The sequence below is a fragment of the Haliotis asinina genome, chromosome 11 (genome assembly GCF_037392515.1).
Source record: "Haliotis asinina isolate JCU_RB_2024 chromosome 11, JCU_Hal_asi_v2, whole genome shotgun sequence".
NCBI lineage: Eukaryota > Metazoa > Mollusca > Gastropoda > Lepetellida > Haliotidae > Haliotis > Haliotis asinina.
Window position 1 is genome coordinate 40,778,867 of NC_090290.1, and position 23,508 is coordinate 40,802,374.

Consider the following 23,508-nt stretch of genomic DNA (forward strand, 5'->3'; position numbering starts at 1 on the left):
AAGGTCAATATTCTCACCCATGGGCCAAATGATATTTTTAAATCAGCTCTAAATTATCAGAATTAAGTCACAATAAGCTGATTTTCGTGTCACGACACTAATAAATATACTTTCATTTATTTTGCAAACTGCAAAACATGGAAAAAAACATGTATTTTCAGTGAAAGTAAATATTCTCGTCCATGGGCCAATATGTTTTTCACCCATGGGCGAGATTTTTTAAAATCACTGTCAGTTAGCGGAGTCAAGTCAAATCGAGCTGAAATTTGAGTCATGATACTTATTAACATTTTTTCATTCATTTACAACCTCCAAAACATTTGTTTTGGACGAAATTAAACACTCTCGCCCATGGGCCTGCCCATGGGCCGCTGTTCGACCGCTGTTCGCCCATGGGCGAGCGAGTTTAAATTTTCAGTTTTCGAAAAAATTGTTTTTCATTTTTTCATCCTTAGCGCATATTCATAATAGCTGCATGTTTATTTTTGCCAAATCTCTTGTGAGAGAGTGGCCACAGTGCGGAGAGTTTCTGGACTATTGTGAGTCCAGAATTAAATTGTGACGTGTTTTGTAGTAAAAGATCCCATCTTACAGGGTACTTGTGTTAATAGTACAAGTTCCTTGTAATAGTAAGGGGTCCCAATGCTTGCATCTCGTGAACCAGGAAACACACAAACCTACATTAATCCAAAACAAGCCTAGAGCTACGCCCAGCACAGTAAATGCGATAGGACACTGTAGTTTGAACCATGTGTTGGCAGCTCCCATAGTGGGCTATTTACACACCACTGACCCGACAGTTGCCCTACAACCTATGCTTAACTATAATCATAGCACTCCATCTTCTCGCGATAAACAAATACCATTACATCTGGCGTCATTTACACTTCCTGTGTATGGTGTATAGTGTGCAACAGCGTTGTAGTGGCTCGTCTTTCAAGACTAATTGGGTAAATATATTTATACACCAGATGAGTGAGTGCACGTGAGTACAGTGTTACGGCGCTTTTAGCAATATTCCAGCAATATGGTTTGTAGAGGGGGAAGGGGGGCTAGAAAATAGTTTAATACATTGTACCCATGTGGGGAATCGAACCTTGGCCCATCGGCGTGCCGAGCCAACGCTTTAGCCACTAGGCTACCCCACCGCCCCGAGCGACTGATGAATCTCCTTAATCCGGACAGTAGCAATGTGGACTCTGCCGCTCAACAGACAAACAGATCCTTGTATAGTTTCATGTTCTGTGACCTCGCGCCCAGGACTAATGCTTCGTCACTGAAGCATTAAACGTTTATTGACAGAACCAAATGACTGCAGTTCAAATGAAAAATGCCACTGAAGGGTTAAGGTTTCAGAAACTGTCCAAGAAATCCAATTTTCTTATCGGTGTATAAATTAGTAAGGATGACTGGGAAAAAGGATATGTTCCCCGGACTATGAGTCAGACTGCAGCTTGAGTGTAGATCGGTTGCTATTACGGTAACAGATAATTATATTTAGTGGTTTCTAAGGTTCAGTATTATGATATGAGCATGAGCATGAGCATGGGTTAACTCCCCTTACCCCCAACCCCTACATCGAATCATTTTTGCCAAAATCTATGCATTTTCCTGCGGGACTACTGCTATTGTCCCGCAATTCACATCTACTGAACCGAAGGCCATGTACCGCAATATGTACTGTACCGTGGTAAGAACGTACCGTTTCACCCCTACATGACATAATCGACATGTTGTTTGAATGACGCCATACAACATTTAGTCAGACTTGTGAGGTAGCTCAGTGGTTAAAGAGTTCTCTCATCACGCCGGAGACCCCGTTTCGATTACCCACATGGTACAAAGTTTTAGTCAAATCCTGGTGAGATGTTGCTGAAATATTGCTAAAAGTAGCGTTTAAACTATACTTACGCACTCACATTCGCTCACTCACTCATTCAAAAAGAGACCATACCATATGCGTTACTCCTATTCTGAAATATGTATTACCGTGCGGCTTCACTTATTTTCCCCAGTCTTTTGTTTGCCGAGAGTTGACCGTGTATCGCCAAAGCCTCACATGTTAACTTGTTTTGTAAACTGGTCCAATTATTCGAGAGCTGTGATAATAGCCGCAATAATGATCGTTAATGTCAGAAGGTCAACGGAGTGACTGGGTGCCGTCTCTCTCAATTACATCAGTGTCAATGATATTGAAAGGTCGGGCGATAAACCCCGGCGTCTTCGTCAATCTGCACTTGTCATCATATCACATTGACTGAATTTAATAATTTATAAGATTTCATATGATTGACCCTTACCGTTAAAACCAGAAAGATCCGGGTTAGAATTGACCTCCAGCAACACACGCAACACAGGCAACTAACGGGATTGGGTGGTCAGGCTCGCTCCCAAGTGTGTACATCAATGCTCATGCTGTTGATCACTGGTCCAAACTCGATTATTTACCTTTGACAATATGATATGCCATAGATATAAATCTTATGAATATTTATGAGTCGTTGATACAAAAGTAATACGAAAAGTTGATACGAAACTATAGCAATCGAAAGTCAATTTTCAAGTGCGGAAGCTGCGTCAACGATAGACTTGTGACCGTTGTTTGAACACGTCCTTGGCCCTTTCCAAGCGGTCATTCAGCGAAGCGGATAACGAAACATTAAGGAAGCGGAACGGTTTCAAAACTTCCGACAATCGCTTTAAGTGTCACAATTTCAACATAAATATTTCCCTCTGTAAAGAAAACCAAATTTCATAAATAATACAGAAAACAGATATGAGAAAGGCCCATTTTATGTTGATGTCCATATAATTGGGTGCTGAAAATAATTCAGATATTCCATGGTGCTTTTGAACAGGTCAGTGTAAAACAGCGACAACCTCATCGTGCTTTTTACAGATAATTATGTATAGTGGTTTACAAGGTTCAGTATTACTATATAAGGATGAGTTATCTCCCCTTATTTGACAAGGTGCGGTGATGCAATATGCCTGTATTACGTGCACGGTGCCCTTTTCGCAAGACCACAACAATCCACAACATCATGGCATGACATATGCCACCTGATTGAACAATTGACTTGTCTGTGCATGTGTTTGTTCCAGTATTCAATCATCAAACAGTTGATGATATGCAGTGACTCAAAATTGTTACATAATCAGGATCGACAATGCCTTCAGTACATTTCATTGATATATTTAGGTTTGTTTCCGAAATGGAAAATATCGTGTCGGGTTTTTTTTCCATTCATATGTGTTAAATTTCAGACTAGTAGACCCGTGTAATAAAGACGAGCGACCAAGGTGTTCGGCTCCATACGGGTACCGACACCGGCTAAACTTCACGAAAGACGTGTCTATGTTCGTGGTAAGTATTGCCAGAGTTCTAGTATTCTTCAAACCCCAGTTCGTTCAGTCTTGTGAGTAATAGCTGAAGTGGTTTAGTGAGTGAGTGAGGGAGGGAAAGAGTGAGTAAAGTTTTATGCCGCTCTTTATGATCAACAGTCATAAAACACCTTCAGATCAAAACAAAATCAGTTTTAAAGTATTTCGTCAAATTCCGCCAGCGTTATTCAATTTTCATTCGGAAACGAGATAACTCAGTTAATACACAGACTTGTGAATGTTGATATCATGCGCTCAGTCTGACACAGTTCCTGACGCAAGAATTTCCGAGATGACGTTTATTTATAAAGGGAAAATAAGTGACCATATATTTCAGTCCTCTAGCAAAAGTAAGTCTTGTTGATAACAACTTTTTTATTATGCCGTTATCAAGCATGAGTTAAAAGTAAGTAATTTTTCTCGACAGATATCTCGATTTGGCAAGGTCCAAATATGTTCGATGTATCGTAGCTCATTTGAAGTATCGTATCGAGATATACATCAATATATAACTTTGTATCGATTCACTGTATCGGCCGACCTACGGATCGCTACCCCATAAGCATCTACGCTTATCGATTAATCGTCACACCACTAGCCAAACCACCACCTGACACACAACTCACTCCGAGCTGACACTACATCAGGCTAAAGTGATCGATATTTGGAAATGTCATTGATAGGAAAACTTACTAATGATTATCGCCATGAAAGCTATATATCCTATCGAAAGTATCGTATATACTTTCATTCTTGTGATAGAAAACAAATATTTTTCACACACAATATGTAATATTTTAGGACTGTAATATTTTCAGACATTTTTGTCCTTTTTTATAAAAGTCTCCGATATATAGCGATAATCAAATTATTTTTAGATTGTCTTATTATTGATCTCTATGATCTAAATCGATAGATAGCCATATTAACTCGACATTACTATATACATATGTATTCGATAGTCCATATCGACAATACATCGAAACCATTCTCAAACTACGGACAGATCGACCGTCCCCAAGAATTGCATTTATCAAGTAAATGAGTCAGCGGGTGAGTTTAGGTTTACGTCGCTTTTATCGATAATCCCGCAATATCACAGCGGGAAACACCAGACATGAGCTTCATTCATTGTACCCATGTGAGGGTTCGAACCCCTCTCTTCTGCGTGACTGTTGAATGGTTAAACGATCCCACGGCTCAGTATGTGGGAATGTTTCATCTGCACTTGCAGGATTTTTTAAAAATTATTCCTAAAGACTTGCATTCGAATTGGTCTGTGTTCACTAAACCAGGAGAGTGTTGAATCTGCTAACGTCACTGGGAACATAGACGTACCTGAAGGAGGCCTTGATGCCATCATGCAGGCTGTAACATGTGAGGTGAGTACAGATACCACAGATACTTCAGACTGGGTGTTACAGTCAATGTGTGTTTGTTTGCTAATTGTTTATCGCCGAACTCAGTAAACAGTCCAGCTCTATGGCGGCTGTCAGTAAAAGGTCGAATCTGAATCAGACAATCCAATGATCAGCATCATGTGCATCAATTTACGCCATTGGGATACAATGACATTTGTCAGCCAAGTCTCCCAGTCCCGTTAGTTGCCACTTTTGACAAGCATGGGTGGCTGACGACCAGTTCTAAGATAAGAAAAGATAATATTTTATCATCCCCAAAGAAATTTGCTGTACATCGCTCACACTGAAAACACATACAATACAACAAAGGCAGCTATCAACAGCTCCCAATATATGAGGTAAATATATGTGATGAATTAATGGTAATATATTTAAGATTCTAACCCGGATCTTCACGGGTCTAACAGTTAATGCAGGTGTACTAGAACATTTTATACCCAGTCAGAAGGATTAGAAAGTGTAGAACAAGCCAGACTGAAACATCGAATGTATTACATCTTTACACCTCATGCGTTCATATGTTTGCAATGGAACTGGTGAATGTTGTCTGACTGGCATCTAATCGACAGACAGAAAATATCATATGTAAAATCTCCTACAAAGCAACTTTATCTCCTTAACAACGCTCTGATAATTAGGAAGTAATGCAAGGCAGATCAGTCATGTCATGTCGATCTGAATCCCGAGACACTAACCCGTACAAACCGTCCTGCAAAAACGGGTATAAAATATCTATCTTCCCTTGATGTATGCTTTGTTTGTTTATAGCTGCCGTCAGTAATAGTTCAGCTGTGTGATGATGTCTGTAAATAATCGAGTTGGATCAAACAATCTTGTGATTGACATCGAGAGCATCTATTTCCGTCTTAGTAATGCTATGACATGCTGAAGCCTAATTCTAACCCTGTTTGGCAAGACTTAGAAAGACAGTCACTATTTGGAAGTTTCGAAAAGAGTAACGTGTGTTTCCAAATACCTATTTTGCGCCACACAACCAGATCTTGAACTTTAGAGGCATGAAGAATATTTTGAAGTTTCGAAGCACTGGGTCTCACTTAACCGTTGTATCCTCTGTAAAAAGTAGCGTGATTTATCAAAAGCAAGTTTGCTACACACAATAACATCTTCGTCTTCAGAGGCAAGATGCATGCCTATGACATGTACAGTACAGTACCTACACTTTGAGCTAATGTGATTTCACTGTCTCGATTACAGAAGCAGCTTGGGTGGCGCGAGTCTGCAAGGAAACTTCTCATCTACTCCTCCGACTCAACGTTCCATGCTGCCGGGGACGGAAGGGTGAGTACAGGTCCAGGAAGCGTAACATTTCGACTTGTCGTAACTCGATGTGTACCACTGGCTTTCGAATGACGTAGTGCTGAGAATGCTTAGTGGATAAGCCTCGATCCACAAAGCGTCCTTAAGGTTACGACTTGTCGTAACTTACCACGCATCACTGGCTTACGAATGACGTAGTGTAACGAATGCTTTGTGGTTAGGGTTCATGGGTCTCCATAGGGTTCATGGGTCTCGATAGTGTTCATGGGTCTCTATTAGGTTCCTGGGTTTCGAACCGCAAAATGTTTGTTATGCAACGACCTTCTTAAGTCAATGATAAACTATTGCGTAACATTACGAACTCGTGGATAGCGGCCGAGGATAACGAAAACAGGTTTACAGGAGTACAGGAATAATGATGTGAGTATGATATGCAAGATGGTGAGCTCTAATGTACGAATGGATATTTTGTACAGAGTTTTGTTGTGTGGGACGATGAATTCTAATTTTCACGTAGCGTGTTGGAACTCATTTACAGGTGTGCACCAATGTTTTATTATTTATTTATTTATTTATTTATTTATTTATTTATTTATTTATTTATTCCGGTTCCGACAATTATAGTTCATCACCGTCCGGTCATCATATGATTTTTAACATTATGTCTTTATTGAGTGTTCTACTAATGATAGCTATCTTGTTCAGTAAATCGTGTTCCTCGTCAGTATATGGTTGACACAATTTTGAAGTCACGTTAAAGGTTTAACTCACCCACTGTGTGTCACCTTGTTTGTGAAGCTATATGACAGTGGTCTGTACCAGATAATCCCGTGAGTAAACGTATGAGCATCGATAGATGCAGTTGATTTACGATGACATACATCAGTGAAGTCAGCGAGCGTGACCACTCGATCTCGTTAGTCTCCTCTGATGACAAACACGGGTTGCTGAAGACCAGTTCTAAACCGGGTCGTCATATTGCATAGGACGGTTACCTTTATTCGTAGCTGCTAACACTGTATGATGGCACTGGTATTTGTCTGTGTTCTAGCTGGCTGGCATAGTCATCCCTAATGATGGACAGTGCCATCTGGACAGGACTGGAAAGAACCCACAAGAGTTAATCCAGGTAAGTTTAACTCCCTGTACTCAGTGCGAGAGTGATTTTAGCTTTACGAAGATGTTGGCAATATTCCAGCAATATCATGGGGACACCAGAAATGGGCTTTACACACTGTACACATGTGGGGAATCGAACCCAGAAATTCTGCGTGACGAACACATGAACAATTACACTACCCATATGTATTCAGGAATTGAGAAGCAGAGATAATGTGTCCGTGAAGATTCTAATGATTATGGCCTGATAAAAATGTTCATCATATCAGAAACTTAATGAAGAAACCCGTATCATATCGATGATGCCTTACTATCATCGTTTGTGTATCTTTTACTAAATTTCTACATTCATTTATCTGCTAGCGAGTTATTGTGTGGGCGATTAACTTTCTGGCAGAACTAGCAATCATAGCAAAACTATTTTGCACATATCTGCGATTTTCATTCGTCTAGACTCCGATAAAACGGACTCCTTAGCATTAGGAAGCGTCGATCAATGCTTGGCGTACATTTGATCAAAATGTTTGATATTTTCTGTGTGTTTTCAGGATTATCCGTCGGTGGGTCAGATCGCCTACTGGGTGTCCAAGAGAAAGGTCAACATAATTTTTGCCATTGCTAAACAAGATGCCAAAGAGGACTACGACAAACTGAGTGAAGTAATCGTTGGTTCTAGCGTGGATGTCCTTGACGCAAATTCCAGCAATGTCATCAAGATAGTGAAAGACAACTACGAGGTTTGGTACAGCTGCGGCTGTTATTAAATTATCAAAGTCTAATTACTGTATCTCGCTCCTCGGAACTATTTTAATGCCAAGATGACTGATTGTAGATACCATGCCGTAATAGTCTATCACAGCCGCGGTGCTAAGGCCGCCTAATTAAAAAGAATACCGTTCATCAAAGCGACCTTGAGGCGCAATGGACTGTAATTACGATAATTAGATCTGAAGTGGTTGTCGGAAGAGGTGTAGTTCTAAGTCTGTTGGACTAACACCAACTAACTTCTTATACAAACAAATAACGTCATATACGTTGAAAGGGAACCCTAGTGAGCTCTGAGATTCATGGACCTTATATAGTGTGGTCCAGGGCGTGAGAGACAGACTTTAACAGAGTCGCAATCCATTTTGTCTGTACGAGAGTTAAAACAACCATACACTGTAACACATGCTCCAGTCATATGAAATTCATTACCCACCAAGTATAACAGTCATATGAAACTCATTAAACATGAAGTGTGACAGCTCGTCTGGAGTCATATGAAATTCATTACTCACCAACTATGACAGCTTATCTGGTGTTATATGAAAGTCATTATCCACCATTCATGGTAGCTTATCAAGGGTCATATGACCTTGACCGAGATGTGCTAATCATCAAGTTAAATCTTAATTTCATGACTTATTTTCGTTCTACCACAGTGATGCCTCTCTCTTACATACACCCTTCCAATATGTGATATTTTTGGTACTCAAAGACCCACTAATCCGCACTAACTAGGTTACAGTTTACCCAACCTCTGTCTCGTTATCAGTTGCAAAAATGGTCATTTAAAGCCAAACGCACTAATACAACCCTCGTCAACTCGATTTGAGGATCATCGAAATAAGATCAATTCATCCGATGTTTGAGACAGGCGAGGTCCAAGAATACTAATTCCGCATTAGACGATGTCTGGAGCTATTTCATATCGTGCTAAAAGGTCATAAACATGCGTAGAGTTGATCACCCACTTGGGTAATGCAATACTGATTCTATTTTTAAAACGACAGGCTATCATTTCGGAAGTGACGCTGAAAGTGGACGCACCGCCGAATGTGACGGTGACTCTGATTCCTGATTGTACTTCGTAAGTCGACAAATATATTACTTAAGGCCTGTTCGATTATTGCGTAACTGGTTTGTGTTTCTGACGAGTATCTTGTTTCGCCTACATGGTTTCAAAGTGAAACTAGTTTCTAGTTTTATAAACGATTGGATTGTTTCACCGTTTGGTTAAAAAAGAACACACCAAAATGTCGCAGCTACGATATATATAGAACGAATTGGATGATATCATTGCCCATGGTATTTTTATCTCATTTTTTATGTCAGAGAATTAACAAATAATAAAGAGATGAGATGCTTGTGGAGGTAAATATAATTCTTTGTATACAAGATACATAAAATAGTTAGGTTCATTTGACTGGGGATTTAGATAACAGTTTCCTTGTATCTGAGCGTCTGTTTACCTGTCCTTTCAGTTTTGTTTGCGGCAGGTGTGTTGTCAGAGAACGCGAAATTGCCTCGGAGATGGTTTCAGTGTTTCAGAACCCAGTTTTAAGTTTCAACATAATCCGGTTTTGTTTTTCAAGCAACCAAAACCGGTTTAGCGTAATCGAATAGCCTATTAATGTACTGTGTATTAGACTACAGGTTTAATGAAAATTTATTATTATTATCATTTTTTTTCAATAAATCTTTTAAACAAAATAGTCGCTGTATGTACAGCAATTTTGGTGTATGCATTACATGTAGAGAAATCCTTAAAATTTGGTAATAAACCATTATCTGCCATGCTGAAAGTTGGAATCTGATTTTAACGGATGATATTTATGAGTTTTAAAACCTCTGTTGTCGCTTTTCACCATTGCCATTTTATCAAACTTCGATACAGTCTTTCATGAAGTACAGTTATGTACCTACTTCCTCAATGCATCTTTTTTTTCAATCAGTTGACTTCATTTATTTGTCTATGTCATTTTCAGGAAAAACAAGGTTTTACCGGAGAAGTGTAAAGGAATAACTATAGGGAAACCGGTAAATATCGATTTGATTCTTATAGCTTGAAAAGGGGTATAGAGTTGTGCACCTTTATCATGGCGATTCTATCATTCTGGGTGCTGATATGACCGTTAAATGTTTCTTAGTTCATCATCGCCTGCGGCAGTGGGGTAGCCTAGGGGATAAACCGATCGATCGTCATGCCGGAGAACCGGTTCAAATCCCTACATGGGTACAGCTGTGTGAAGCCCATTTCTGACATCCCGGTCCGGATGATGTGGCTGGAATATTGCAAAATGCGGCGTAAAACTAAACTCACTCACTCACTCACCAAATGGAGCTGATCTACACTCTGTCAAATCACTGGAATACTGATAAAAGTGGTGTAACAACAACTTACTCACGAATATGTAGCACGTGCACAGAGGATTGTCACATGCACTGTGTGCATCATCATTTGGAGAACCCATCTGATAGGAAAAGCGGATTGTCCATTCTTTAATACAGTTTTTGATGCGCATGTTGTTTTACGCTGCACTCAACAGTATTCCAGCTATATGGCGGCGGTCCGTAAATAATCGAGTCAGGACCAGACAATCCAGTGATCAACGGTATTAGCATCGGTTAGCGCAATTGGGACACGGTGACATGTATGAGCCAGGTCAGTGAGCCTGACCAGCCGATTCCATTAGCCGCCTGTTACGACAAGCGTGGGTTGCTGATAGGTCTTTCACACTTAAGGCGATTTTAGCCGGAATGCTGTCGGAATGAACATTTCTGGATATTCCTGGAAATTAGAACTGAATTCTAAAACTTCTTACTGCACTCCGAATGCACCCCATCTATTCCTGGCAATTATTACAATATGCCCAAATCATTTGAACATGTTCAAAACTTTCGAAGTACATACTGAGTGGACAAATATCAAACAGCATTTGAGGTGCAATCAAACTGCATTATAAGCCTCTTTACTGCATTCTAAGTATTCTTACTGCATTCGAAGTGCATTTCATAACCGAGGAAGACTAGAAAATGCAAGCCACTTTCAAATCCTGTTAGAATATTTCGACTGAAGTTGGAATACAGTTCGAATGTGCAGCCAGACCGTTCCGAATGCTTTTCAAATGATCCCGACGTCGCCACAACGGCGCCGTATCGCACAACAACATGTCCACCTTACACTGAAATGACCGATAGCATTTGGGGGTCGCATTCTTAATAAAGCTTCAAAGAATTGGTTATTTTGATATTCTCTTCCGAATGCGGTTCCAATTTTGGATTTTTTTTTCTGGCTGATTCTCTTTGATTCCTGTCAATTGAGTGTGAAGGAATCTCGAAGACGTTTTATCCCGAAGTCCCTCACTTATAGATGAGGACGATTTTATAGCATTGACACTTGCCGTCATTCTCAGCTATGACAAGCTTATTTTACTGAAGGTCCATTCTATCACGAATAGGGTAGCCTAGTGGTTAAAGCGTTTGTTCGAAACGCCGAAGACTCAGGTTCGATTTCCTGTATGGGCACAATATGTGAAGACCATTTCTGCTGTGACCGGCCGTGATATTGCTTTAATATTGCTAAAAGCGGCGTAAAACCATACTCGCTCACTCAGTGCAGTAGGTTACAATATGGATTTACTTTGCTATCAAATCCTATAAACACAACCGTTGCTGATGCTTTGTTTGTAACGGACAATCTATTTGAAACATTTGATCTACTGGGGATTGGATGGACACAGTGATCGCCTAGTGTAATGTATGGCAGCGTTACCGTGGTCCTATAATATGTTCGAAAAATATTTTACAAGGGATATATAATTAAGTTGTCAGTTTTCTCCTTAGTGACTACACTATGCAATGATGCTTTCTTTTCAGGTAGATTTTGAGGTTGAGATTCTGGCCACCGGGTGTCCGGCTGACCCCGCTGATCGGGTTCAGAACATCACGATAACACCGGTCAATCTGCCCGAGACTATGACAGTCACCTTGGAGTTTATATGTCAGTGTGACTGCGAGAAACCGGGAAGAGGGGTCAGTTTGTTTGTTTATCTGTTTGTTTGAAGCCGCACTCACCATTGTTCCAGCTATTTGTCAGTGGTCTGTAAATAACAGAGTCTGGTCCAGACAATCCAGTGATCATCATACAATGACACGTGTCAAGCAAGTCAGCGAGCCTGTCCACGTGGTCTGTTAATAGACGATTCTTGGCGAGACAACCCAGTGGTTAACATCATGAGCATCGACGCATGCTACTGGGATGCGATGTCAACGAGTTGTTTGTTTTGGTTGTTTTGAACGCCCCACTCTGCAATATAACACTTATATGGCGGCGGTCTGCAAATAATTAAGACCAGACAATCCAGTGATCATTGTCATCATAATTATAATTATCTTTTTAGGAGGCAAACAGTACCCGCTGCAGTGGGGGTAATGGTACCTATCAGTGTGGGGTGTGTTCCTGCAACGAGGGACGGTTCGGCAAAACCTGCGAATGCAGCAAAAAAGACCTGTCAACAAGCGAGACGGATTCATGTCAAGGGTACGCTCCTATTTGTTTATTGTTTTACGCAACACTCAAGCATATCCCGGCCAAATCAACACCAGGAAGCTTCAGGAGAAAAAAAGGAAAGTGGGCTAGTGCTAATGACTAGTTTTGTTCTTTTCAACACTTGGTGTTCCTTTAGTTACTGGAGCAGGAAGTATCACTGAAAATGAGTAAACTGACTGTTTATATCGCTACACACGTGCATAATGTATAATGTTTCCTGTTAAGTTTGTCTACAATGGTTATATGTCGTTACACGAGCACAGGAAAACACTTTGCATATAACGTTTCCTGTAAACCTTTCACAATTAATACAGTTATTGTCAATACAGTTATGCCACACATGTGCTATTACATTTGTACATTTATCATCAACTCTATACTCCGGCACATTGTCTAAGTCGGATTCTTTCTTCAAGCCCTATGAGTGCCGAATTACACAGCTTCCACTCTAATTTGGTTTTGTGGGTGTGAAAGTTCAGCAGGATGTTAAGCACTTGTCAAATTTTGTTCTTATTTTGTCATAGTTTTAACTTCTTCAGTACGGTCGTTTTGGCAGTGTTACTATTTGCATAAAATGTACTGCACGTATACTGAGTCAAGGTCTCGTTGGTACTTATTCACCATACATTTTAGCTTCCTTGACTGTATCCAATAGGACCCGTGAAGATCCAGTTTAGATTTGATCTTCAGTAACCCTTGCTTGTCGTGATATTTAGGTACTAACGGGATCAAGTGGTCAGTCGTCGTATCCCAATTGCAGAAAATTATATCGATGTTCATGATGTTGATCACAGGATTATTTGGTCCAGACCTGATTATTTACTGACAGCTTCCATGAAAGGTGGAATATTGCTTTTGCGACGATTAAAAGAAAACAAAGCTGTGCCCTTAATATATATATATTTATAGTGGAAGCTGTCAAAACCGTCATCTCTCCAATCCGGCCAGTTGTCAACACTGGCTTAAAATCTCAGTCCCATCCGTGGCTTGTACATTTATCATCAGCTCTGCAATCCGGCACATTGTCTAAACCAGATTATTTCTTCTGTCCCAGTGTGTGCCAGACTGAGTTCAGGCAGCTTCCACTGTATTCGGAGTGGTAAGTGTTCGGATTAATGAGGTTTGACAGTATGTGTCTGTGTCTGCAGCCCCAACTCGACTGTCCCGTGTTCTGGTGTTGGGAAGTGCGAGTGTGGACAATGTGTCTGTAGACGAGGTTATAGCGGATCCTTCTGTCAGTGTCATGACAACGCCTGTCCAACCTACGCCGGACGCACGTGTGGGGGTAAGTCACCGTAATGCATTGGCCTCCTTTCACAAAACACTAAGGTGATCGTAAGTCACTAAGGTAACCGTAAAAGCAAGGGAGAGAAGGTTAATCTTGGTAAAGATTGCTTAGTGAAGGAAGTCCTTGTTGAATATAACCCGTGAACAAAGATGGGTTCGTTGAAGACGACATGCAGTGAAGGGAGTTCGAGTTAGCAAGACATGTTTTGTGGTTTATAAAATTATATAATGTGAAAGTGATGCTTTTGTTGGCCATGTACTGAAGGAGGTTCGAGTTAGCCAGTTTCACCGTCAGGAAAATCATTAACTGTAAACGCGATGTTTTTGTACACTCAACAAAAGCCGGTGTTCAATTAATACGACATGTAGTGAAAGAGGTTCGAGCTAAACAGATTTTACGATCAGTGAAACTATTAAATGGGGAGACCATGTTTTTGTAGGCCCGACCCAAGGCCGGTGTTCGTGTGGAGTGTGTCTCTGTAACGATGGCTACACTGGCAAGAGCTGTGAGTGTGCAACCAGCACGGCCGGCTGTCTGGATGACAAACAGGTACTTGATGGATCGTGGGACTGATGATATGGATCATAGCACGATAAATAGTCGTGTTCATTTCGGGGTCAAAATGTAGCTGTAACATTGCTGAATACAGGCCAGCTTGGTATAGCTGTAACATTTGCTGATTACAGACCAGCTTGGTACAGCTGTAACGTTGCTGATTACAGACCAGCTTGACATATCTGTAACATTGTTGTCTACAGACCAGCGTGATATATCTGCAACATTGCTGACCAGGCTAGCTATTCTCCAAACGTTCGTAGCCCTACGAAGTTCTTAAGCCCATTCTTAACACATTGGCTACGACCCAAATTAAGAATTCTTAGGGCTACGAACGTTTCGACAATAAGGGCCCAGGGCTCCTTTTCTTGAAAAGTTGTGTAGCCCTAAGAATTCTTAACTTTGATCGTAGCCAGTATGTTAAGAACGAGCTTACGAATTTCGAAGGGCTACGAACGTTTGGAGAAAAGTAAGTCAGGCTGGTATATCTGTAACAGTGCTGACTGAAGACAAGCTTGGTATAGCTGTATCATTGCTGATTACATAAGGCTCCGTGTAGTTGTAACACTACTAAAATTGCTGACTGCAACTTAGTATAGCTGTAACATTGCTGATGGAGACCGTTTTTGTTTACCTGTAGCACTACAGACTACAGGCAAGCACGGTATACCTATACCATTAGAACCTAGTCACGTATGAACTCGCGTTATGTTGCAGGAACTGTGTAGTGGTAACGGTACCTGTGTGTGTGGTCAGTGCAAGTGCCGGGAAGGCTATGTGGGTCGACTCTGCGACAAGTGTCCGGTAGGTCAACATAGCTCATGTCATGTTCATCTTAATGATGGACATGGTGGATTTCAAGAACAAAATATTTCAAGTGGACCCTGTTTGTTGGCGAGGTTATATTTGTTTTGTTACTTTTTAATTTTTTAATAAAATTTACTTTTTAAAAGATATCTTCATCAGAAGATACAACATGTTGAGAAAAGCACGTTCCTTGTCACAACGGTTGTGGCAAATCTTCCCCAGGTACCCCGAAACATATCACTCTATGGTGTGTATTCCGTATTTAATGGTAACCTATTTATATCTCATCTAAATAGTTGCTCCGTCTTTACAAAGGCAATGTATGAAAAAATTAAACAAATACGCTCATAACGATAGATTCATAAATAGATAAAGGCATGGATGAATGGCCGAATGAATGAATATTTTTCGTCGATAGATAATGTATGGGCGAACGAATAAATTGGTGGAGAGGAGGAGAGGATGAATGGATGGATGTGTTGAAGAATGAAAGGTGCTCGGCAGTTAGGACGTTTATACCATGCCTTACGCCAGATCCAAAAACCTCGATTGATTTAGCGCTTAAATGTGACTTGAATTACCTCGGAACTTTGAAGTGCTAACTCCAATACCGTGGTTGAAGAGTGTAATGCAGTGTGGCAGGTGTGTGTGGCTATCGTCCTGCAAATCACCACAGTTCAGATAAGCAGCTGTATGTGGTATCGCCCCATAAACATTATCAGCACGCCCCATCACTTATTCAGACATAAATGATTCTGCTTTTCATTGCATGACATCCATGTGTGTACCATGATGGAGAGAAGGGGTTGTCTCAGTATTTGTAATGCAATTAATAGGAACCTGTTTATGAATTTATGAGTAAGTGAATTTAGTTTTACACCGCTTTTAACAGTAGTCCAGAAATATCACGGTGGGGACGCTGTAGTCCAGAAATATCACAAGAGATGCCTTCATCAGGGTGTGTTTCTGAGATGCATGTATATGTGTGTAATCTGTGTGCGTACGTATCTGTGTTTCTGTATGTGTGGAGATGTTATAGTGGAGGGAGTGAGTGAGTTTAGTTTTACACCGCATTCAGCAATATTCCAGCTATATGGCGGCAGTCTGTAAATAATCGAGTCTGGACCAGACAATCCAGTGTTCAACAACATGAGCATCGATCTGCGCAGTTGGGAACCGATGACATGTGTCAACCCAGTCAGCGAGCCTGACCACCCGATCCCGTTAGTCGCCACTTACGACAAGCATGGTCGCGTTTTATGGCAAGCATGGATTGTTGAAGACCTATTCTACCGAGGGACCTTCACGGGTCAGTTATAGTGGACAAGTTCCCAGTTTTAACTGATCTTCAGCAACTCATGCCTGTGGGAATGATCGATGATCATATGGTGTTAATCACTAGATTGTCTGGTCCATATTCGATTCTTTACGGACCGTCGCCAAATACCTAGAATATTGTTGAGTACGGCGCAAAACTAAATTCATTCACTTACTTACTCTCTACAACGTCCTTCAGTTCTTATGTAGCCTACCGCGCTTGTATAATTTGGAATATCGATAACAAATGGAGAGAACCAATACTCATTCTGTTTTGATGCTGCCAAATAACGTTTCACATCTATAGTCTCAGCAACAATTGCTCATTTGATTTCTTGTCTGTTTAATAGATTTTGTTTTCTTGTCTCCATTACAACAGGAGCGTTTCTGTGTTACAGACATGCCCAGGCGTATGTGCCGACAGTCGCACTTGCGCAGAGTGTGTAGCCTTTGGGACCGGACTTCCGGAAATTGAATGTCTAAAGAAGTGTGGTCACGTGATAAAGGTCGACAACATAGAGGGTATAAATGAAATGGCGTATTTTTATTGAATCATGTACATGCACGCGAAAAAACCTGATTATTTGGCGAAAAATATAATGTAAACGAGGTTCAATGGTCATGGTGTGCATAGGCGGATCCAGAGGGAGGTGCCAATCCCCAACCCCTTTTGTCCTGAAATTTTGTTAAATAATTATTTAAATTCGGGTGAAAATGAAGTATGCACCCTACCCCCATCTTTTCTCAAAAGTGTGACATATTACTAATTTATCTATGCTAAATGACATTATTGTCACGCAGTAAACGCGGGTTCACTAAGTTATATTTGTATTTGCATGGTGGTGGTGTACATGTAGCCTAGTGATTAAAGCGTTCACTCGTCACGTCGAAGACCTCCGTTCGATTCCCGATATGAGTACAATGTATGAAGCCCATTTCCGGTGTCTCCCGCCGTGATATATGCTGGAATATTGCTAAAAGCGCCGTAAAACTTAACTCACTCACTTCCTATTTGCAGAAGATGACAATGGTACGTGTAGACTCAAGGACGAGGATAGATGCACAATGAAGTTCAAGGTCATTTACAACAGTGACCGGAACACGACGATACTGGTTCAAGACGCTAAAGGTGAACGAACCCAAAACATATGATCTTATATATTATCGTTAATGACCATGGGGACACTGGGATTTGAACAGATAGTGTACCCACAGGCCATGTCATTGTGAGGATTAAAGATTTTTTAGAAAACATATATATAAAATTTGAGGTGACCCCGACTCGAAATGTCCCTCAGTACAATACACCACGTCATAATACATTGCGCCGTGGAGTCATCTCAAAAAGAATAGTTTTTAAATTTCCTTAATTGCAAAGACACGAGCGCCTGTGGGTGTACCGGCAAAAGTAATCTGCGCCGTATTATTCATCGCGTTTACAGGAGGATGTGACTTCCCCCATCACACCCCCTTCACACACTGACACATTACAGTGTAAGCTGCCTACCACTTTTATTCTGCACCGCATTACCCTGTCTCTGCTTAACATTGAAAAGAGATATTCATATCGAGTTATTTTCAGATTGCCCTAAAGAGGTGGACATCGTGCCCATTGTACTTGGAGTCATCGGCGGGATTTTGGCAGTGGGACTGCTGCTCCTGATCTTGTGGAAAATACTGACCTCCCTATATGACGGAATTGAGTACGCTCGTTTTAAAGAAGAGATAGATAACCCCCGATGGGGCCAGGTAATTACCTTGCTTCTGTCTAACCTTGAATCTTTTCACCACGTTTTTAGGGAAGTAGGGTAGCCTAGTGGTTAAAGTGTCGCTCGTCAAGTCGAAGACTCGGGTTCGATTTCTCACACGGAACACCATTTCTGACGTTCCCGCTTGATTTGGCTGAAATATTGTTAAAAGCAACGTAAAACTATACTCACTCACTTGACGTTTTTGTTAGTTATTGCTAAAAATGCGAAAACGCCCCTGCTGTGGTGTGCAAATTAAGATGATATATTCTGCATATTAATGATAAATTAAATGTATTTATCATACTGCCGTATGCGTTACGTCTAGACTCATGAAGAACCGGGATGGATTTTGTCTCTACCAATCTATGCGACTGACCGGATGTGGTGGTCTTAGTTGACCATGCCGTCGTATCGAGATCAATATATATCTGTGCTCATGATGTCAATCAAAACTTAGTCTGGTCCATTATTACAGAAAGCCGGTTTTATTGCGGCTGGATTATTGCTGAGTACAAACAAACAAACAAAACACCCTCGAAGGGACACCTGCAAGATTTACACGGGTTGTCTCCCTTACATAAGGCGCTGGTCGACATGGCCATTTTGATGATATTTTATGAACGCTTCGATATATATTGTGAGCTACGTCGATATTGCGCTCATTAATGTGCAATTTTCTTTTTCATTTTAGGTGAGGAATCCAATCTTTAGAGACCCTACAACAACTTTCAACAATCCAAATTTTGAAAAAAGTGAACCTTTGGCGGACGATTAGCCGAGAGTTAGAGAATAACATCATCATCATTTATTTATATCCATGTTATCTTACCCGAAGTCGGTGTTTTGAAAGACAAGAAGATTTGATTACAATCAGCTGACATGGGCTCACATAATTATATAATTAAATGTCTTAAATGCGATCCACGTGATGTAGCACCCCTGTAATACGACCACCTCAGTTAACCAACAGGATCAACCAAACATAATATGAACAATTCATGATCCGACTCTTTCTTTAAATACAAACCCACTTTTATTTTTCCATTATAACGCCGAAATTGACAGGGTGCATCATATATTAGAAAGAGGGTTACTATTCTGTATTTTGCATAGGGATTCGGCAAGTGCTTCAGTGAGAATCGCTTCCCATAACGGGTTTGCTACGACTTTGCTGTCTGTTGAGCAATACAGATACGTCCCTAGTCTGCTTTGGCAATACTATTTCAAGACGTTTTGGTCACACTCAGTTCTGGTAATTTAGTTTGAAATGCTATATCTAAATTCTAAGACTCTAAACGGAGAATGATCACCCCCCTACTGGAAATATAAAATATATATAAAAACGGAAATGCTTATCTCAATTCCGATTCCGATTCCGATTCTTAAGAATTTGTTTCGAAGGTTTACTTTGTGATGATTTCTGAAACGTCCTTGTCCTGGTGTATTCACGATAACTTTACCAACTTCATCAGGATCCTCTTTAAGGTCAAGGTGAAAGATGCCCCCAGACTTGCACTGAAGTGGGTATTGCAGTGAGTTGAAATGCGTGTCACGGTTTTACACAGTGTCCCAAGAAAGGCACACGACCGAAAACGAAATATGATCCATTTGCATCCTTAGACACACCAATAGACGGCAGTTTTGACGTTTCCATTCTACCCTTGACGTCTACGTTTCTTAGTGCGTGTGTACCCAGATGAACCAATGTATGAGAGTTGGGGTACAATTCAACAGGGTGGTATACGAAGCAAATGTTTATCCGTTCATTTATGATTCCACCGCCAAAGCGGTTCCCCATGAAACAGTTAAATGTAGTCATCGATCGACCTTATCAAGCGGAGTTAATTCTCAGAGTAATGCCATCCTCTGCTTTATTTAACGTTACGATTTTATAATCATTTGCGAGATACGAACAGTTTGGTTATGCTGGGTGTAATAACCCCGTGTCGTATGCAAAAAAGGTCACGTGATAATTTGCGCCGTCCTGTCTTAATGGTATCAGTCGATGACTCCCTTTAACTGTGAATGTAACTGAACTAGAAATAACCTAAACAAATGTCCGATATACCTAGCTTCGGTTTTTCAGAATTCAAGAGTATTGAGGACATGCTGTACAGTAAATATTTGTATATATTGGATGTATGTTATTTACCAGAATACCCGTCTATGTATATTGGGTGATTAATTAAACTAAATTACTGCCAGCATTCCAGTGCTAAGATGTCAGCCGGTATCACAGTATACCTCTCGCGTCAAAGTGTGTCATTCCCCAAATACAAGTGGAAAAAAGATAAGCACCCAATTTTTATTTTCATATTGCCATCTTTTAATTACTCGGGTATACCATTATCATGGCAGAATTGAATATTTTTGTAATATATGTCTTATAACCTAACAACGCCTGATGAGAACGTCACACGAATGCACAGGGAATTCTTTCCAGCCACCAGTATCGCGTGGTTTCGTCCCCCTCAGCGCATCATGTCTGAACGCGCACGTAAAATCTCCAAAACATCATCACCGCTTGATGAATGAGTATTGTTTTACAGCGCTTTTAGCAATATTCCTGCAAAAATATCAAGGTGGGGATGCCTGAATTCGCTTCCGGCATCGTACACATGTGACGAATAGAATCGGGATATGCGTGGCGACATGCGACCTTTTCAGCCACTAGGTTAGCCCTGTGCCCTTTTCTGAATCTTCCATCGCATTAGCACACAAGCGCACACGCACACACGCACACACGCACACACGCACACACACAGTGCAACTCACGTCCAAAATGATTTGGCAAGTCTTAACACAGAAGGCATTTTATTGATATCAATTGGGGTTTCCGTATTCTTGTTTAGTTCATGTATTAAGATCGTTTTCATATTTCTAGTAAGAAACGTTTGTCAATGAACGTATACACAGGGCAACTTTACATAACGAAAACATATGAAATTATTAGAAGACAGTTAAATACTCAGTATCCTATACATATATCTATTTAATAATTACATTTTGTTTCGATTTGTTTTTATAGAAGATACGTATTCTTAAAAATGGCAAATTCGTGCATGGATGTATTTGGTGCTTAACTTTTTTCCAAGTGTATATGTATATGTTTTACATTCTTTGAGAGAACATTCCTTGTAATACATGTATAACAATATTTTAAGATATATTTTGCGCATATTTGGACTGAGTTTGCTGGTGGGTTAGATTTTGGCAGCAACTGGTGAGTGATTTACGTGCGTTTAACGCTACTTTCATCAGGACTTCCGTTATATCAGGGCAGTTTGATGTGGAAAACTAGAATTTCCCCAGTGACCTCCATATATCCTGCATCATACCATGTACGAAAGAAGTTCCCAAATTTTGCTAGCCATTCCGGCTTGCTATTCTTGAAAGTTAATATCGCACAAAATAATTCACCGAAGTTTGAATGTAGAAACTAAGCAAATTATATTTGTAAAATTACCCCATGTAAATTCTCTAGCCAGTCGGGCCAGTGACTGGAGATTTACAGTCACGACCGGAAGTTTACTAGCCACGGGAGTCCTACAGTCCTTTAGTAACGGTAGTTTGAAATTATACCGTTGTTTTCACGGGTATTTTTCTCACAACTCTGCTGACTATTAATATACAAGTGCAGCATAACAAGATATTGATATGTATTGATGATACCTGTCATTTGACAATAGAATAGGTCATCTGACAGGTGAGGTGGATGAGATTGTCTTTGTCCTAAATTTCTAAATTTCATTTTATATTGTCATCCTCCACACAAACTCGTCCAAATATTCGTGAACTGTTGCTGTGGAACCTTGGACTATTGCAAAAAGCTAAATAATCTGGCACGTACGACTTAATTACTTTCTGTCTGAATGAATGAGTTAAGTTTTACGCCGTTTTTAACTTTAGCAATATCCTAACAGCAGAAATGGACTTCACATATTATACCCATCTGGGAAATCGAACCCGGGTCTGCGACGTGACGGACGAACGCTTTAACCACTAGGCTACCCCACCCACCCACTTAACTTCTGAAGTCACCAGGGCATATATAGACCTTGGCTGAAAAGCCGCCTGGTTGTCCACTTTAATGAGGTTCCCTTGTACAAAGACTGATGCTGAGGATGCTCCAAAGTGTCTTAATACATACTGAAGGGTATTATTAACATGTTATGAAACGTTGGAATTTTACACTGACAGGTTGCTATCTTCTTGTCCACTATAACGAGGTTTCATTATATAATGTATTTATGCCATATTGTGCTAATCACTGGTGTCATGAGTCGGGAATATTTTTTCAAACTTTTGACATAGAATATACATTGATGAAAGGCTCACACTTGTAAAGGAGGCATTGATATATTGGTGTCCGGTATAATGAGGTACCATTTTATAAACTATGGTATGTTTTGATGCACTATAGTGCATTAATCACTCGTGTGAAGTATTAGTTCTGTCGTTAAACCCTTCAGGAATACACAATGTACAATGAGGTACCATTGTACAAAGAACATATATTGAACAAAAAAAGAAACGCAAGTTTAGAAAAAGCATGAAATCTCATTAAAGTAACCGCTCATGTTTATGCCTGCTATTTGAAAGCCTGTCAGAAAGAGTTCTGTTTCTTTTGCTGTTCAGTATATGTCGATGTGTCAATGTGTCTTAACACCAAGTGCAATGAATCAGTAACATGTTTCCAACCACTTAACGGAGAATTCACTTTTAGCTGAAATGTTTACACCCATTTTACATTGAACGACTAAGTGTCTAGAACACACGGCATGGGAGTATGTTTAATGATATATTTTATTGTATATATTGTAATATAGACGAACCGTTCCATATCTATCGCTGCGTGTTATTTTTGTATACCAAAGTTGATCATTTTACCAATGTGTATAGTTATTGATTGTTTCCACAGTCATTTGTTTTGGGGCGTTTTTCGGACGCTGTCGTGACTTTCTGTGTGAAGATGAATTTCTCCTCCGCTGACGTTGAAAGTCATTCTACCGTTACTTGATTGTGATTGGGTAATCAAAGTCATTCAGTGTATCTCACAGTTCAGTAGTATCGTAAAACACCCGGTGTATAAATCTAGATGCGCAAAGACCCCCTTTAAGAACACGATATCTGTGTTTACCTCGCCATGTTCTATTAGGGACCATGCCAGGCAGGAGAATACTCAGTTTCGCTTAGATTCCTGTAAGTGAATTAGGTTTTAGCAATATTCCAGCAATAGCACGTCAGGAAACACCCAAAAAGGGCTTTACATAT

General features: G+C 40.3%; 1 protein-coding gene across 1 annotated transcript in view; it reads left to right on the top strand.

The window, feature by feature from the left end:
* The window catches only part of LOC137256580 (integrin beta-1-like), a 49,439-nt gene extending 26,671 nt beyond the window's left edge, over window positions 1-22,768 (top strand). The window contains exons 7-22 of the mRNA XM_067794450.1: window positions 3,268-3,367; window positions 4,680-4,766; window positions 6,021-6,104; window positions 7,135-7,212; window positions 7,751-7,939; window positions 8,978-9,054; window positions 9,953-10,004; window positions 11,844-11,999; window positions 12,368-12,507; window positions 13,665-13,801; window positions 14,244-14,353; window positions 15,077-15,163; window positions 16,882-17,005; window positions 17,502-17,612; window positions 18,066-18,232; window positions 18,926-22,768. Coding sequence (XP_067650551.1) covers window positions 3,268-3,367; window positions 4,680-4,766; window positions 6,021-6,104; window positions 7,135-7,212; window positions 7,751-7,939; window positions 8,978-9,054; window positions 9,953-10,004; window positions 11,844-11,999; window positions 12,368-12,507; window positions 13,665-13,801; window positions 14,244-14,353; window positions 15,077-15,163; window positions 16,882-17,005; window positions 17,502-17,612; window positions 18,066-18,232; window positions 18,926-19,009 — 1,783 coding nt within the window. The 3' untranslated portion in view covers window positions 19,010-22,768. The remainder of the gene's footprint in view (window positions 1-3,267; window positions 3,368-4,679; window positions 4,767-6,020; window positions 6,105-7,134; window positions 7,213-7,750; window positions 7,940-8,977; window positions 9,055-9,952; window positions 10,005-11,843; window positions 12,000-12,367; window positions 12,508-13,664; window positions 13,802-14,243; window positions 14,354-15,076; window positions 15,164-16,881; window positions 17,006-17,501; window positions 17,613-18,065; window positions 18,233-18,925) is intronic.
* The last annotated feature ends 740 nt before the right edge of the window (window positions 22,769-23,508 follow it).